This window comes from Pempheris klunzingeri, chromosome 1 (assembly GCF_042242105.1).
Source record: "Pempheris klunzingeri isolate RE-2024b chromosome 1, fPemKlu1.hap1, whole genome shotgun sequence".
Taxonomy (NCBI): Eukaryota; Metazoa; Chordata; class Actinopteri; order Acropomatiformes; family Pempheridae; genus Pempheris; species Pempheris klunzingeri.
The window spans coordinates 16,596,816-16,612,713 of record NC_092012.1 but is presented as its reverse complement, the minus strand read 5'-3'; the positions used below and the strand labels follow the sequence as shown (position 1 = coordinate 16,612,713).

At 41.7% G+C, this 15,898-nt stretch overlaps 2 protein-coding genes across 2 annotated transcripts; both read right to left on the bottom strand.

Moving 5' to 3' along the window:
- Positions 1 to 1,006: 1,006 nt before the first annotated feature.
- ogfod1 (2-oxoglutarate and iron-dependent oxygenase domain containing 1) lies at positions 1,007 to 6,502 on the bottom strand. Its single transcript, XM_070830415.1, has 13 exons — positions 6,292 to 6,502; positions 5,399 to 5,544; positions 5,266 to 5,312; positions 3,620 to 3,720; positions 3,378 to 3,494; positions 3,199 to 3,290; positions 2,991 to 3,119; positions 2,084 to 2,197; positions 1,928 to 2,007; positions 1,593 to 1,831; positions 1,387 to 1,515; positions 1,240 to 1,298; positions 1,007 to 1,156 (listed from the first exon to the last, which is right to left on the bottom strand). Exons 1-13 carry the CDS (start codon positions 6,449 to 6,451, stop codon positions 1,007 to 1,009), a joined length of 1,563 nt encoding a protein of 520 aa, XP_070686516.1. The 5' UTR covers positions 6,452 to 6,502.
- A 672-nt stretch (positions 6,503 to 7,174) lies between these two features.
- Positions 7,175 to 11,613, bottom strand: nudt21 (nudix hydrolase 21). The gene is made up of 7 exons (XM_070828707.1): positions 11,320 to 11,613; positions 10,010 to 10,210; positions 9,177 to 9,240; positions 8,989 to 9,078; positions 8,035 to 8,110; positions 7,794 to 7,908; positions 7,175 to 7,584 (listed from the first exon to the last, which is right to left on the bottom strand). The coding sequence occupies exons 1-7, from the start codon at positions 11,439 to 11,441 to the stop codon at positions 7,563 to 7,565; spliced, it is 690 nt and encodes a 229-aa protein (XP_070684808.1). The 5' UTR covers positions 11,442 to 11,613; the 3' UTR covers positions 7,175 to 7,562.
- Between the last annotated feature and the right edge of the window lie 4,285 nt (positions 11,614 to 15,898).

The following is a 15,898-nucleotide window of genomic DNA, read 5'->3' as shown; positions in this document are numbered from 1 at the left end:
CATCGATCTGCTCCATTCTCCTGTTTTAGACCCACAGGATCTGTGTCTCTATAGTATATTTCCTCTTTCTGCTGCTTTGTAAACTGTTTTATTCATGTTAATAGATGTAAACAAGCTGCAGAAAAAAAACATGAAATGGAAATCAGGGCAGTACATATGTACATAGACTGTATGTGCAGTTTATGTACAGATGTCAATTTTAAGATGTCACCTTGAGTACTGAGGAGCTGTGGTGGATATTTTTCACTATTTTGTCAATAACAACCATTAGTTGCAATTAGTTTGTGGGGGTGTTTTGTACATGTTTTCCAAGATACTGTCCCTTAACTCTAAAGAAACTAAGGGTTAGCCTTCTGAATAATGTAGATTGTAGATTAGAACAGTCAAAATGTGCTTCAAACAAAATAATGTCTGTATATTTGTGAATCCGTTTGATTGCCATTGGTTTGACCACTGGCACAAATCAAAAGGCATTCCCTCATACAATAAGATTTTCATACAGTCCATAGTAAAAAAAAAAAAAAAGTTCCTTTACATAATTTGATTTTTCTTCTGGGATGATGTTAATAGCAGATGAATTACATCAAGAATGAGCCTTCTAGACACGGAACTGTGAGGACTGCTTTGACTCTTTTTGTTTCAATAAAATTGCCTCTGATCTTCTCACACACTTATGGCTATAACGACAATGAAATTGGCAATTGTTCAATTCACAGTTAAGAAACTGGAAGACCTCAGACATTTAGGGCACTGATAATTAGCCAGTGGTTTTGAACAATACCAATTAGAGCTTTAACAGGAAAAGCTAAAAGTTCAGGAAATGTTAAGTTTTCCAAAAGTAACTGGTCCAATAATCAAAAGGTTGATGGGTCAATCACCAGCTCTTTCTCTTTTCTCTTGTCAAGTGTCGGCATCTGTGAATGTGCACACAACTAACCTATATCAAGTGTCTTTGTACACAACAGGAAGATTACAAGACAGGACGTCAAGATCACAAGATAGATATTTATTCATAGTACACAAAAGAGAAGTCATAAAATGCTCTGCAGGTAGAATCAGAGGAGCTTTTGTGGTTGACATGTTTAACAAACTTGAGGGTTTCTTTGTCTCTGTAGACGAGGGCGAGGGAATTGTCCTCTGGGTACACTGTCAGGAGCTGTGATAAGCAGGAAACCAAAGCAATGATGAGAATCACTCAAATATTGTATAATTACATTTTATACTGAGATCAACACCCACCTCCTCATCCTCTTCATTAGCAACATAACACGTGAAGCCTCCAAACTCTGACTGCCAGTCTAAGAAAGACAAAGTTTAGTAACCATTTCATTACCCTTTGTGTGTGTGTGTGTGTGTGTGTGTGTGTGTGTGTGTGTGTGGACTCACTCTCACAACCAAAAGGCAAAACAAGGTCCAGAGCGTATTCTGCCCGCACTGCCTCTCCATCATGCAGCAGAGTGTAGCCTCCATGAGACCACCGCCGCAGTTCACCGTGACACACAGGTGTGCTCAGCTCTAAAGAACAAACAAGGGTCAGAACACAGACACACCGCTGTGAAGACTCACGGCCGAAGGAACCAACACACACACACCTTTCTCTCTGCTTGTATTTGCTGGTGCTGTTTCGGTGGAAGACCCTGTGGCTTCCACATCTTGTACGCCTTCTTTCTCCTCATCTTTATCCTCATCATCGTCATCAGCAGGACACAGGTAGTGCAATCGAAGGCCGGTAAAGTTGGACAGGAGCAGGAAGAAAGACTCTGAACAAAGCAGCTCCCGACATGCGCTCACACACTGAGGCAGGGCATCCAGAGAAGCCACCTCATAGCATCTAAATGCAGGCGAATTCAGAAAAAGTAATCAGAGATGTGCTCTTCGACACAGGACAGATTTTAACAAGTCAGAAGATCTGTGAAACACGTCGCACCTCTTATTGGGCGGACATCTCTTCGTCCACTGAACCTCAGTGAGTCGCAGCGCTTCACTCACCTCCTTGAACTTCTCCTCCTGTAGGACGGACATATGATCAGCCAACAGCAACGAGTGGACATGTGTATGGCATGAAAAGCAGGCAAGAAGTTACCTTGAGAAAATCTTTGAGCTGAATCTCAGAGCTGTCCTCAAACTCCTCCTGAATCTGCTCTTGATAGGATATGTCCAGGTACACTGGATTGATCCACTCCAGCAGCAGTGTTTCCTGTCATGAAGCCAACAAACACGTGTCAGCACGGGGGGTTTTCTAGGAGGCTAATTCGACGTAGCCTGTCTGTCTTTGCGAGAGCAGGATCGACAACCTGAAACCCCCGATCACAGAGAGGGACCACAACCGTGATTATCAACTTTCTTTTGTTAACCTGTGCACATTCCTATAAAAGGGGACATTTAACAAATCATTTTTTAGATTTTCTGCAACACCAACTGAATGCATATAGGTTCCCATGACAACGCAATGCACAGTTTGTTCTCCTGTAACCGCATGGCTTCTTTCAGTGGCATTATTAACGTATGACGCATGATTTAGTGTATCCAAAACTCAGCAGGTTAGGTGTTACCATAGTGATCTAGCCATTTAAAAAGAGACCCCCCTTTGTGACATTGAAAACTCAGGGTTTAGGATCAACATTCATCGCTAAACAGTTAATCTAATTTTGTAGTACAACCCTCTTGAACGCAGGCTCTTCGTTAATGGAATGGTTTGACATTTGATCAAGTTAGAGTTAGAGTCAGAAGACGATGCAGAAAGTTACTGATCCCAGCCCAGGTAATTGTCTAGCACAAAACCCATTGTAAAACAGTTCTTTTCTTCCGGTTTTGGTATGAATTAAATAAGATAATGTGTTAATTAGTGCGATTTGGAGATGTATGTAGGTGGATTTTGTTGTCAATACGCTAAGCTAAGCTATCTGGCTGTAGCTTCATGTTCAGCTGATATAACAGAAGCATCAACCTTCTCAAACATCACATCTTTGTGCACTTTTGACCAAACTCACGTCTCTCGGTAAGTGTGGGCTCCGTGGGATTGGGGGCTCTGTGTGTCGAGGAGGACGTTCAAGAGACGGCCCGTGAAACCAGCCACTCAGAGACAGGCGACACTTGTCCTGTGTCAAAACCTCGGACACCTGGACAAACACAACGTATGTTATCGATCTGCAACGACAGGTGCACCAGCGACGAGAAGGCGAGAGCGGTTATTCTTACTTGGTGAAAGGAGACTGGAGAGACTTCAAAGAGGACGAGCGTGTTCAACGAGGGCACGAGCGACTTCACTACGCTCTGTGGTTGGAAGTTACCTGACAACAAAGACAACGATTATACAGGACTTCTGGTGTCCAACAGCACAGAAACACACACACACGCACACAAGGTGAGAAGCTCACTGTCTGTTGTGTACAGATCGAGGGTTCCTCCGTCACTGCTCCGCCAGGGGGGCACAAGATACAGGATGAAAGCCACACGCCTTCCCTCCAATTCATCATCATGACACAGAAGAACATCTAGCAAGAAGAGTTACATAATATTTTTTTAAAAAAAAGAAACTTACAGGAGATTAGTCACAAAAAATGTGATCAAAGGAGCCTAAAAATATCTCAATCCTGCAAGAGTTTAATACAAAGCTCACCTGTGTATTCATATCTGGCACAAGAAATATCCACTGTGGGCTCCAATTCAACCCCCAGCACTTCCCCAAGCCAGGAACGGAAACTCCCGAACAGTGCTGCCCTGAAAATACACACGCGAAAAAAGAAATGTAACATGCATTTGTACTGTGGTTTTTGTGCATTCCTGCATTGAGTGGACAACAGCAATAAGGCTGAAGCTTGTACTGAATGAGAACTTTTGTAAGCCTCAGCACACAGAGAAGTAGTTTGACTGCTCAAATCCACCATGACATTTTGTTGTGACATAAATAATAGATGATCACAACAGGAGGTCGTTATTGTGCATCTAATTATGGTATTTATTCTCCAGGGCTTCATTTCTTCAGTAGGTGTTGCAGCATATAATCACAACTAAGCATGTAGAAGAAATTAGATGCAGTCTCCCATTCTGTAAACACAGTCTGTCATAATTGTAATGAGAAAATAAAGCACAGTCTGTCTAAATAAAGAAAAGGTTTGTATATTATTTTGCTATCTGGGTAATGTAAGAGTCTTAAAGCTGTTGTCTTGGATTCAGACTTGACTCGCAGCTCATATCCGTCTTGATTTATTACATTAAGATCTTAATTTTTCTTGGACTTGGCTTTAACAGTGAACCTCTGGGCAAGTTTGTCAGCTCTTATTGCTCCATAATTCTATAAAAAAAAAAAAACAGCACACTGTTTCTAGACGTTTTTATGAAAGCCCCAACATTTTAAAAGCTGTGAGAACTCGTAATGTGCTAGCCTTGCAGAGTTCAGCAGACCGAATAAGACACTTATTTGTCTTTCCGCTTATCAAGGGTCGCCTTGTGCTCACAGGCGATTAACTGCAGCTGAATCTACTTTCCATTAGGTTTACTGTACAGTCCTACCGTGCCAAATGTTAATGCTACCTTTCAGAATCAACAGCCCTAAATGAGGAAAATGTGCTAATACTACACTAATACTAATACATTATGATCATTGAAGGCAGATGTGATCTCTGGCTCCACCTGGTGGAGCTGAAAAACAATTAAAAAATGCCTCACCACCACTTCGCCAACTGTCCATGCTGTCGACATAAAACTACTTATTTCAACCTAATTAATGATGTAGACCCTGATGGAAAATAGAGAATCTGTCTGTCTCTCTTTATTGAATATCTTTGGTACATGTTCTCTATAGTTTCTTAAAAGCAAAAGGTTTTAGAGGCTAAAGGTATGTTAAGACCTGATGTGTAGCACATGATATAAAGGAGTGGATTTACAACGCTTAGATCAGCCGAGTGAAGAACAGTCATCCTTATCAATTTGATCTGTTCTCTCAGGATGAGAAATCAGCTTAAAGTAAGGCAAACGATTTAGTAGTTTAAAAGTGACGCATCAAAAAGGGCAGCAAAATCTGAATTACTAACTAAACCTCGCCAGGCTTTAAAGACAGGCAGGTGATTCTGACAGGTGGGAAATATTTTTTCTGTCAGGTAGGAATTATCTCTCAGGTAAAGCTGTGGATCAGATGGTGGAACTGTAGAGAATAATTAGTCAGTAATAAGTCAGCAGCTAACAGTGATTATCATCCACACTTCACCTTTCTCTACATCCTGTTTTAGTCAGTAAAACAAGAATACAAGCTTTTTATTTTTTTACCTCAGTCCTGCGATGTGTGGCTCCGTCCGCTTCCTCAAGTCATCTGACTGTGTGGGAACAACACGTGAAAATAATAAGACACAACACAAACCCTGTGGGGTGAATCAGTGCGGAGATCAGTCTAACAGTTTACCTGTTTAAACTTGTACAGATCGTTTGATTTCTCGTGGAAGTTGAGCCCCAGCAGCTCTCTCTGCAGGTTCTCTACGAAGCTCTCGCTGCTGAGGAAGTTCCTGATGATGCAGTGAGGGAAAGGGTGGCAGTCCAACTCCAGATCCCCTGCATGTGAATAACAAATGATCACGAGATGTAGACAAATATCTCTGCTAGGCTCTGCTAACCAGACCCAACACCTCTCAGAGCCTCAAAACCTACACTTTACTGGACTGTTAAGAAACAAAAGTGATGCATTATATGGACCTGGTTAACAGGGGAGACACACCCATGTTACTTCCTGTACATACATATTTCATTTAAGCATGTTAAATGAGATCAAAGCTGTATCCTCAATTCAGATCAGCATATTAGAAGGACAAGGTAAGAGCATCAGGACAGTCTAAACCAGAAAAATGAGGAAATTCATTTGTCTACCATCAGTTTGCCATACTGTTTATAAAGGTGTAGCCCCTTAATGTAATTGTATAGAATGCTGCAACACTTAAATTGTTACAGAAGAATCACTAAATCATTGTATCAATACAGTAAAGTAAAATCACACACAGTAAAAGAGAATTTTATCCATATCATCCACCCCTCAGTGTACCAAGATGGCAGCAAAGAGTGTCCATGCAGAAGTAAAGTTCCAGATATCTGTGGTGGTTTAAGGTGTTAGAAGGACAGTGAGTTAGTGTCTTGATGGCCAAGCTGGATGAAGTTGTCAGAAGGCTAAAACACCTAAACACAACATAACCTGGTGAGTTAATGAACAGATGATATGATTTTAGCAGATATGCACCACTTCTGTAAAAGGTCACCAGTTCCTAAAGTTGTCCTGGTTAGATTTCAGTGGATTAGACAGTGACTGACCCTGGCTGTAGTGACTCCTCTGGCTCCATGCCTCCTTCACTGCCCCCCTCACCTGCTCGTCTGCAACGAGCGAACAAAGTCCAGCTGCTTCCTCACAGCTCTTCTTCTGTCTCTTCTTCTCTGCCTTTACACTCTCGCCTTGTCGGCGTTTGGAGGCCATGGAGCAAACTACCGCAGCTTGTGGACAGCGTGGACAACATTCACCGTAACGTGTGTGTGTGTGTGTGTGTGTGTGTGTTTGTAAGATGTCCCGTGCGTCGCATGTAAATGACGTTACGGAAGTGGGACATTTTTTGCCCTGATTTTAGACTGTCAGGCATCGCTGGAAAACCGACATGGACCCTTTTTATTAAATACAAAGCTAAATACAAGCTTTAGAAACTGGTTAGATTTGTAAATCTCTCTCATCCTGCATTAAGCGTAGTGTATTATCAATTCTATGTTGCGTTTAAGGACGTGTATCCATTCACTCAACACAAACCATGTGAGTGCAGTAGAAACACTGCAGGGTCATTTTGTCCTGTACGTGTGTGAATAAACCATCAATCAATCAATGCTTAGTATTTGATTGCAGCACCTTAACCTCCACATAACTCAGTGACCGATGAAGCTTATTGAGGTGGCACCCTGCTGCCTACCAGGTAAACTTCAGGGCAAAGTAACTTGTAGTTTTGGAGTGTATTGTTCCTTGTAGATTTATTTTTTTAACTTAACTACTTTTTATAGTGACTGTTGAACACTTTAATTTAATAAAGCATTCATTTCAGTCAAGTGAAAGGTAGACCTGAGTCAAAAATAATCTCCCAGAGTGCTTTGAATCTACTTTGAAACTTAATAAGTATCAGTCAGCCACTCACTTGCTCTTTAAAACTTTATAAAAACATACTCAAAGGACTGCTTTATTAAAAAGAAAAAAAAAGCACAGCATTGTTACAGGTTAAAACAACAGGAAACTCAATGATGTCGTTTGTTTAATCCAACATTGGCCTCCTCCGAGAGGATGTAAAATCAGATTCTTATCACACTGGATACAGAGTTGTATACTACAAAAAAACTAGCAGTTTCTCAAGATTTAAAAAACAAAACAAAAAAATAAACAAAAAAAGACACATGACGTTTTCATTTTCTTCAGTATAAACACCCCGTGAACTGTCAATACACCTGACAACCTTTTCTTTTGTAATAGAGAAGTATTTTTTCACCACATGGTCTCATCTTCACTCAGACGGGGCTGCACTCACAGAGACAGCCAGACCTTCTGTTCACTCAAGTTAGTTGTAAATGAAGTTGAACCTAGAAAAAGAAATGATGATGATTTATCTTAAGACACAAAAGACAACAACTTTCACAATAATGGCATTGCATTTATTCTAGTCCGATCTTAAACTGTCGCCTTCGATCTTTAACAATCAATAACACATTAATGTAATATTTGATTCCAGCCCTTCAGTTTTAATTCCATGTCCTTAATTTACACAATGACTAAACACAGTGAACAATACCTGCTCAATAGCTGTGGTAGACTGGAAATGATTGGTCCATATCCAGGAGCGTTGTCATATAGTTCAAACAACGGAGCTGCCACCAGTTTATAGTTCTTGGGGACAGCAAACAGCGCTGCAGAAACATGTCGAAACAGTTTTCAAACCAGGAAGCAATGACACAGAAAGAACTTTTAGCATAATTCTCCTTTCATCTATAACTTTGTCTACCATTAGTTGTGTTACACTGTGATATACTTACCTTTTTCCTGCAGCTGCACCAGGAAGAGCTTCTTATGCTCCTTAGGTTTGGTGATGTGAGCTGGAATATAGGGATACTGCAGGGCAAACAACTTTAGATCAGTTCACATTAACATTGGCTGATATAAACTACATCTGTGTGTTCATGATCGATCATCTACAGAGACTTAGGCTGAGATACGGAGAGCATTTTCATGTGTTCAAAATGGCAACCACCTGCAGTATTCTTTCAGTAATTGGTGTGTTGCAGTGATTGCTGCCCAGTTTGTTCTACTGGTAAAAACGATCACATTGACAAGCAGTGAGTCATTTCATTCAGTTACACGAAACCTGTTTTTGAACATCCAGTTCTTTATGGAAAACGCTTCCCGAACACCTGAGCTCTGCTAAAACTGTGAGTGCATTTAAATCAGGCCTCAAAACATTACTGTTTACTGTGGCTTTCCAATAATAGAGCTACATAACTTTCTTTTAATTTGTCACTATTTATCCACATGCTTTTATCATCTTTAACATGCAATTTAATGTTTCTGTGACTTGTTTTTAATTGTGTTTTTTGTCCCTCTAAAGCACTTGTAAATTGCCTTGTGTCTGGAAGGTGCCATATAAATCAATTTGACTTGCCTTTCCATTCATCTTTGAGAATTTGATATTTACCTCACATTAGTGAAATTATCAGGTTAGTGATGTGAAATTCTCAAATCTTACACAAGTCTCTAAATCATTACAATTAATTAAAAGGCAACTCATTTTGAACAGTATAGCCTAAAGAAAGAAATACCAGAGCTTCTGATGTATTTCAGTCACTTGCAAAGGTCGTGACAGCAAGATGCTGACCAGAGGCTGGTAAAAAATATTTAAATAGTGGTCTGTCAATGCTACACTGCTTTCAATCCAAATGTTCTTTCACTTAATTAAATGCTCAAAACTTTTTATGTTGTCTGTGTGCGCCAACCTGTGGAGGTTCAAAGTTGGGGCGCCACCAGTTGCCAATACAGTCGTCAATCACCCAGTCTTGCTTCACGCCATCCTGCCGTCCAAGGATCTGACATCCAAAACAAAGGTTTATACACGTGAGCTCCACAATCACCACAGCGACAAAAAGGCTAACAAGAAGACTTATCTATGCTGTGATGTGGCTACCTCGGTCATCAAGCGCTTCAGACCCTCCACCTCATCTTCTCCAGGACTAAGCTCTCCACCAGGCCTGCAGGGGAGAAGTAAACTGTCAGCTCAGTAAAAACGAACAAAGGCAGGAACACATGGGCGTTGCAGCCATTTTATCACTTTTTGAAATTATTAGCTTAGGACCCCCACTTTTACCATGTGGGAGATCAGTGCATTGTCCATCCACACATTACCAAATCCGTGCTGCTTGCTTATTAAGAGAATATTCACATCAGTTAAATTTGCACATTTTCACAGCTACTAGGCATCCAGGCAGCACGTGGGTCGACCCACAGGTCGGACACGGACGGGTTTGCTTGCTGGAAAATATCACTGGTTCAGATGTGGACTGTTGGACATAAGAACGGTCAGAGTCGCCCTCCACCCCCAATGGGGCCTGTGTCAAAACGCTATTATGATATCATCCAGCTAACACACAATACTCAAATCGATGCCAATTATGAATTCATGACTACTGTTTTTCATGGAAGGTGGTATTTAGTTGTTATATTGATGCCTTTGGTCATGAAATGTTTCTCTGAGTATTTATTTGGAGTGTTTCTGGGTAGCAGTGCTATGTGTGTAAAAATGTATATAAGAATCTCTAAATATGTGATCTGGTGCCAATTACTTCCTCTGCATGAAGCTACTAAATGTATTCATATTTTTCTTGTGCCATTATAGCCACACAAACGGATCAAACCATCTATTAGAAGGCACCATAACACAGGAAATAGCATCTACTCTACAAAAAAGTTTATAAAAAGACCCCCAGACCCTGCCACATTGTCTGAACATGATTTACTCACAGTTTGAAGAAAGTGGTGCCCAGCTGCAGAAGTAACACATGAGGCAGCCTGTGTTCGTGGACGATGAGAACACCCTCCACTGTCCTCCGCATTCCCATTTTATCAAATTCTTCCCGCATCCGCTGGAAGCGGGCGGCCACCGAGCTGTCCTTCTCATACAGAGGCTCCTTGGTGCCGAACGTGTAGTTGGTAAGAGGATATCTGAAGTAAGAATACACACATGAGAAGTCATTAAGCAGTGAGCACAACGTTACAAAAAGTAAAGCTGTGATATACAGCATAATGATGATGAAATTTTGACCAAAGGCTAAAATGGACACTTGTTTTCATTCTTGATTAAACCGTTCATTGCTTTTTTTGGATGAACTGTTGTCCAATCCACCACAAGTTGATGTCTTCAAATTGCTTCTTTTGTCAGACCATCAGTACAAAAACTAGATAATACATTGTAATGATAGAAGCCTGAACAAAATGAACAAATCATCACATTTGGCTGAAAAAAATTATTGTTTGGCGGTCTGAACGAGCAACTGATTATCAAAATAGCTGCAGGTTAATTTAATTTATTTTTTCAGCTCTTTACATGAGACTAGATTTAATCCAGGATTTTAACATGATAAACTAGTAAATCCATTTTTAAATGCTGCATTCGAATTTTGAGCAGCATCAATTAATATGTCGATTAATTTCTCAATTAATTATTAACAACATAAAATGTAAATAATAAAAAATGAGTACCACAATTTCCCAAAGCCAAAGCTGACAAATTGAAATAGCTCATTTTGTGTTTAATATGACAGATGACAAAGAAAACCTGCATACATTCAGATTTAAGAAGACAAAACCAATGAATATTTAACATATTTACTAAAAAAGTTATTTAAAATGATCAATCTATTATCAAAGTAGTTAATTTTCTACCCATTTGGGTATATGATACACTTTTTCTTTTACATTTTTACTCCATAATATTAAAATAACTCAACTGCAGCCATAATTACAATCAAATTAGACAATTTTCTGCATTTATGTGTCTGTATAGTGACATAACTAATTACACGCGTGGGCATAATATTAACAGCCTACAATGATATTTTTACCTCACATTTCCCACCGCTACTTTAGACTAAAACACTGTGGCCACACCGCTGATGCCTGGTGTGAAACACACTGTTTTACTTGGTGTGTTCGCTGCTTCACCACACCGGTCTGACTGCTCTGTGGGTCGTCGGTGTGCGTTAACTAAGCGGCACATTTTGACACGGACAGCAGCTGAATGTGCATTATTCCCACACAAAACAAAAACTCACAGGTTGATGGTCCTCTCCAGAGTGAGCGGCTTAGCAGGCCCGGTAATGTATTTGTTCCCAAACTGAACCGCACCACCGCGCGGCCATCCGGCGGCCGAGCGACTGGGAGGCACGACCGACATCTCTACCGGGAGCACGACGAGGCTGGGTCCTCCTGCAAAGGTAGCTCAGGTGGTGGCTGGTTTGTAGCTCGCTGGATTATCTAAATAGCAAAAGAAATTCTGAGGACTCCTTTGGACAGTCCACAACAGTTTCTCTGCCGTTGTTTCCCTCGTTCCTCCACTTCCGTGTGAAGCGCTGTTTTCTGGGAAGTGTCCCCGCCAGCGGCCCCTGCTGGTCTGGATGATGAAGCGTCTGGTCCTGAAACTGCAAACACGTCCATAGAGCAAAGATGCTCTATATACTCTGTTTCTATTACCATTTCTAGCCCGTCTTTGTTAATAGTATCTGTCTCTAATAAGGAACCGAAGCACCTTCATAGTAAACCCTTTTAACTTTACAGTGCGCTGCAGAGAGCCGCTGGGTCCAAGCTCTGGACTATCATCAATCATAGAGGATGATTTTAAAATGCAGCATTAAGAGAGGAAAAGTTAACATTAATTTTATTTGTGTGTGAGTCACACAGCTGCTCTAAGTGTTGACACTCCTCTTTTTCATGTGGCCTCTTGTTGGATTATCAGGGGGTCTGTCAGCATCAACAGGCCTGAATATCTAATTTATCTTTAAAAATCAGTATTCATTCATGATAAGCTGTATACCCATGCATGCGAGATCAAGAGGTGGTGAATTCTTGTAAATTCCAGTTTTCAACAGACATTTTGCTTATAAATCAAATAGAAAAACATTTTGAGGATGAGGAGACTCTCTTTTACTCCCCAGCCCCTTCACTACATCCTGTACTGCAGGCTTTGGCCAGTTTTTTCTCTCTTTAAGACACGATTAGACACTGGAGATATGCAGTAAGTGTGTGTTTGAGTTGTTGACACATGCAACTAAATACATTCTAATTGCAAATCAGATAGTAAAAAGCATTTGGTGCATTTGGTCTTGGATTATACTGCAGTGCTGTAACATACGACAAAATAACTGTGGTGTTTTGTATCATAGCATAGAAATACTATTTCATATCCATGCAATACTTCTGAATATTTTCTGATTATTTAAAATCTAAAATGGTATTTCTATGCTATGATACAGTTGTATGGTACAAATGATCCTGTGTGTATTAGATAATGTGTGTGTACGTTAACATATGTATTATAATTTTAGACACGGAAAGCTCCAAACAAAGAATTTCAGCATTCGAGTCTCTGCTCATTGTTGAACAGAAACAATTATATAAAACCACCTGTGATAACAGCTGAGCTATCTCCATGGCAACTCCCAGCGATGAAAAGCTAGCAAGAGTGCCTTGAGTTAAGATTTTTTCATCAAAAAACATACATTTGTCAGAAATAATGTAGTCACACATAAAAAGAAGAGGGGATGACTCAGTCAATTCAATAGTCCATTTAATAGTCATAACTATGTCTCTTATCCATCTATTGTAAACATGGTGTATTTTACCACAGTAGTTGTCTTATGGTACATAATCATACGTGCAATGCAAAAATTCAAACATAATTTAAAAAAGGACAAAGACACTGCTGGATTTGTTGATTACATCACACTAAGGGGATCTCAGTTCTTTGGTCCAGTGGCCCACCCTTTGTGGTGTGCTGCTGTAATGTGGTGGTGGTCCCTGTAGGAAGTGCCATGGATCGTCCCCCCCTGCCCCCTTTTTACCCTTTACTGTGGCCTCTCCTGCCCCTGTCACAGTAGTTGGTCCCGTGTTTAGCAATTTCTTCATTTCTGAATTACTTCTCACCCGCTCCCTTGGTTTCTTCTTCTTTTTGACCATCTTTTGCTCCTTCATTGCCACACAGCTCACCCTCTGATGGTTCGGCCGTTCCCACTTTAACTGTGTCTTCTTCAATTTTCACACTTTCTTCCTGCGCTTCTTTCCTCACCACTTCGCTCTTGACCACAGCTGGCTTCTCGTTTTCATTCTTCTCACCCTCGGCGAGTTTCTTGCTCTCGTCCGACTCACCTTGCTTGCTCTTTTGAACCACGTCAAGCTCCTCATCCGCTGTTGAGAGAGGAAACCAACCAAATCAATTTGCAGACATCTACATACGTGTTACAGAAGAGAAGTACTTTAAATACTCATAGGACTTACCCATGCCTTTCTCTGCAGAGTCTACACTGGATCTTTCTCCAGGAGATGTCTGTAAACCTTTATCTTGGCCTGGACTATCATCAGAGGGTGCTGGACTGGTCAACAGGTGAGAAGTAGCACTTGAGTTATCAGTAGTGGTGGGGCCAGAGATAGTTGGTGGGTGGGTGCTGCTGACGTTGTTAGTGTAAGGTGGGTTTGAGTCAGTAAGCAGTGGGGAGCTAATTGCAGCTGCCTTTGCTGAACTGGTGCTGGAAGTGGTGTCTGCACGGTTTAAGCTGGTGGTGGTGGTAGTGGTGTCTGTAGGGTTTGTTTCGCTGGAGGAAGTGGAGGGGGCGGAGATATCAGCGGGGCTCGGGATGGCTGGCTGACTAATAGAGTTCATGCAGTCAGTGGATGTTGGGCTTGTAGTAATGGCGGTGGAGGAGGTGGAGCTGGTGGAAGGAAAGGTAGAGGAAGTGGTGATGGGGGCGTCAGGTGAAACTGGAGCTGTAATGGTACCACTTGAGTTTGGAGGTGGAGACGTTTTAGTGACTGGTGACACTAAAGTTGCGGAGCTAGCGGAGGTGACGGAAGTGAGATCAACACTAGCTTCAGTAACTGAACTGGTGGTAGCAGACGAGCCTGATGGCATATCTAATTTGCTGGTGGAGGGTGAAGAAGCCGTGGTGACGACAGGAACATCTGCATCACCACCAGCATCAGAGGCAGCATCAACTGAGAGAATACCATTTGGCTCTGGGATGGTGGATTTAGCTGACAGATTAGTTGATGCTGTGGAAACCAGGCTTCCATTGCTGGGAGCAGAAACCATTTCCGTGGTGTTCATGGACGGTGTAGTCATTGTTGTTGAGTTGGAAGTGACAGACAGGTTTAGAGTAATGGACTCAGAGGAAGTGGAAGTAACTGAGACAGTGGCAGGGGGCTCTGTGGGTGCAGTGGTGCTTGTAAGTGTTGCCAGAACCATAGTGGTGGGTAGTTCAGTGGTAGTAGCATTAGCTTCAGGGATAGATTGTTTGCTGTCGAGCTCTGTAACATTCGTGGGTGTTGTAGCTGCTGCAGCAGGGTTAACGGAGTCAGTGCATATATCTGTATCAGAGGGCGGTACAGTACTTGAAGGGGAAATTATAGAATTGGTTGAGTCAGGGACTGAGTTTGAGATTGCCGGTGCAGTGTGTGTGGTGGCAGCAGTGGGGGCTGGAGCAGCAGGGGTAGATGGAGCTGCAGCTGGACTCTGTTTAGTGGGCGTGTTTGTCTCCCCTTCCTGTATTTGGGCTAGCTCGTTCTCAGGTGTGTTGCGGCCAGATGTTGTGGGAGGTGGACCTGGCTTGATAACTGGCTTTGGAAGCAAAGCGGGTTTCCCAGCTGACTCGTGTGCTGACACACTTGGACGAATTTGATGCCTTGTATCTAAGGGAAAAAAGCGAATGTGCAAATTGTTCAGCTGATCATACACAAAATCAGAGAGCGAATGTGTTTGAGAGTGCTTGTGTTTGTGTTTTACCTGACGACGCAGACATCGTCCGAGGTTTTGTGAAAGTAGGTGGTGGCTCAGGTTTACTGTCAATGATTGTTCCTGAAGCACAAAGATCATTTACATCTTATCCCACCAGAGGAATCAATCCACTATTATGTCACTATAATGAATGGAGGCCAGTTTTATCAGCCTAAAAAGGTATTAAATCCTTTTACTGGAGAACTGATCCGTGCCAGAAAGTCTCTCCTTTTCATACAAATATCTCAACTTCAAAGATTAATTTTGCTTCATTAACACTCAGCTGGAGCAGAGGATAGTTTAATCATATCAAATAGATAAAAGGACTTACCTTCAGATTCTGCTTTTTTCATCTCTCCCTCCTGATTCTACAAGAATAAAACAGGTATTTAAACACTTCTGAAGACTCCCTACAACGTACACGTCTAAATTCAGACGTACACATCCACACACCTGTGTCTCTCCTGGCTGAGTTTTGGAAACTCCAATGCGTTGGAGCATGAGATGGAGTTTCTGTTCAAAGCTGTGTTGGCCTTCGAATTGCTTCTGAAATCAGCAACAGTAGAATGATGAGACCTTTTAAAAACGTATATACTGATCTAGATGTATATGGGGCTTCAACTGTAATAAGCACTCACCTTTGTAGTGTTTCTGGCATTAGTACTCCCTGCTGCTGATCCAGACAGCAAAATAAGAGACTGGGACTTCCCCTCTCTGAGAGCTCGGCGGGGAGGTACCGCTTCACCCCTCAGCGGTGGGGCACCAGAAACAAGTGTCTCCTGAACAGCTGGCTCTCCAGTAACAGCGCTGGGGTGCTCTTTTGCTTTCTCCTTTTCATTTTCCTTGTCATGTTCCTTCACGCGGTCCTT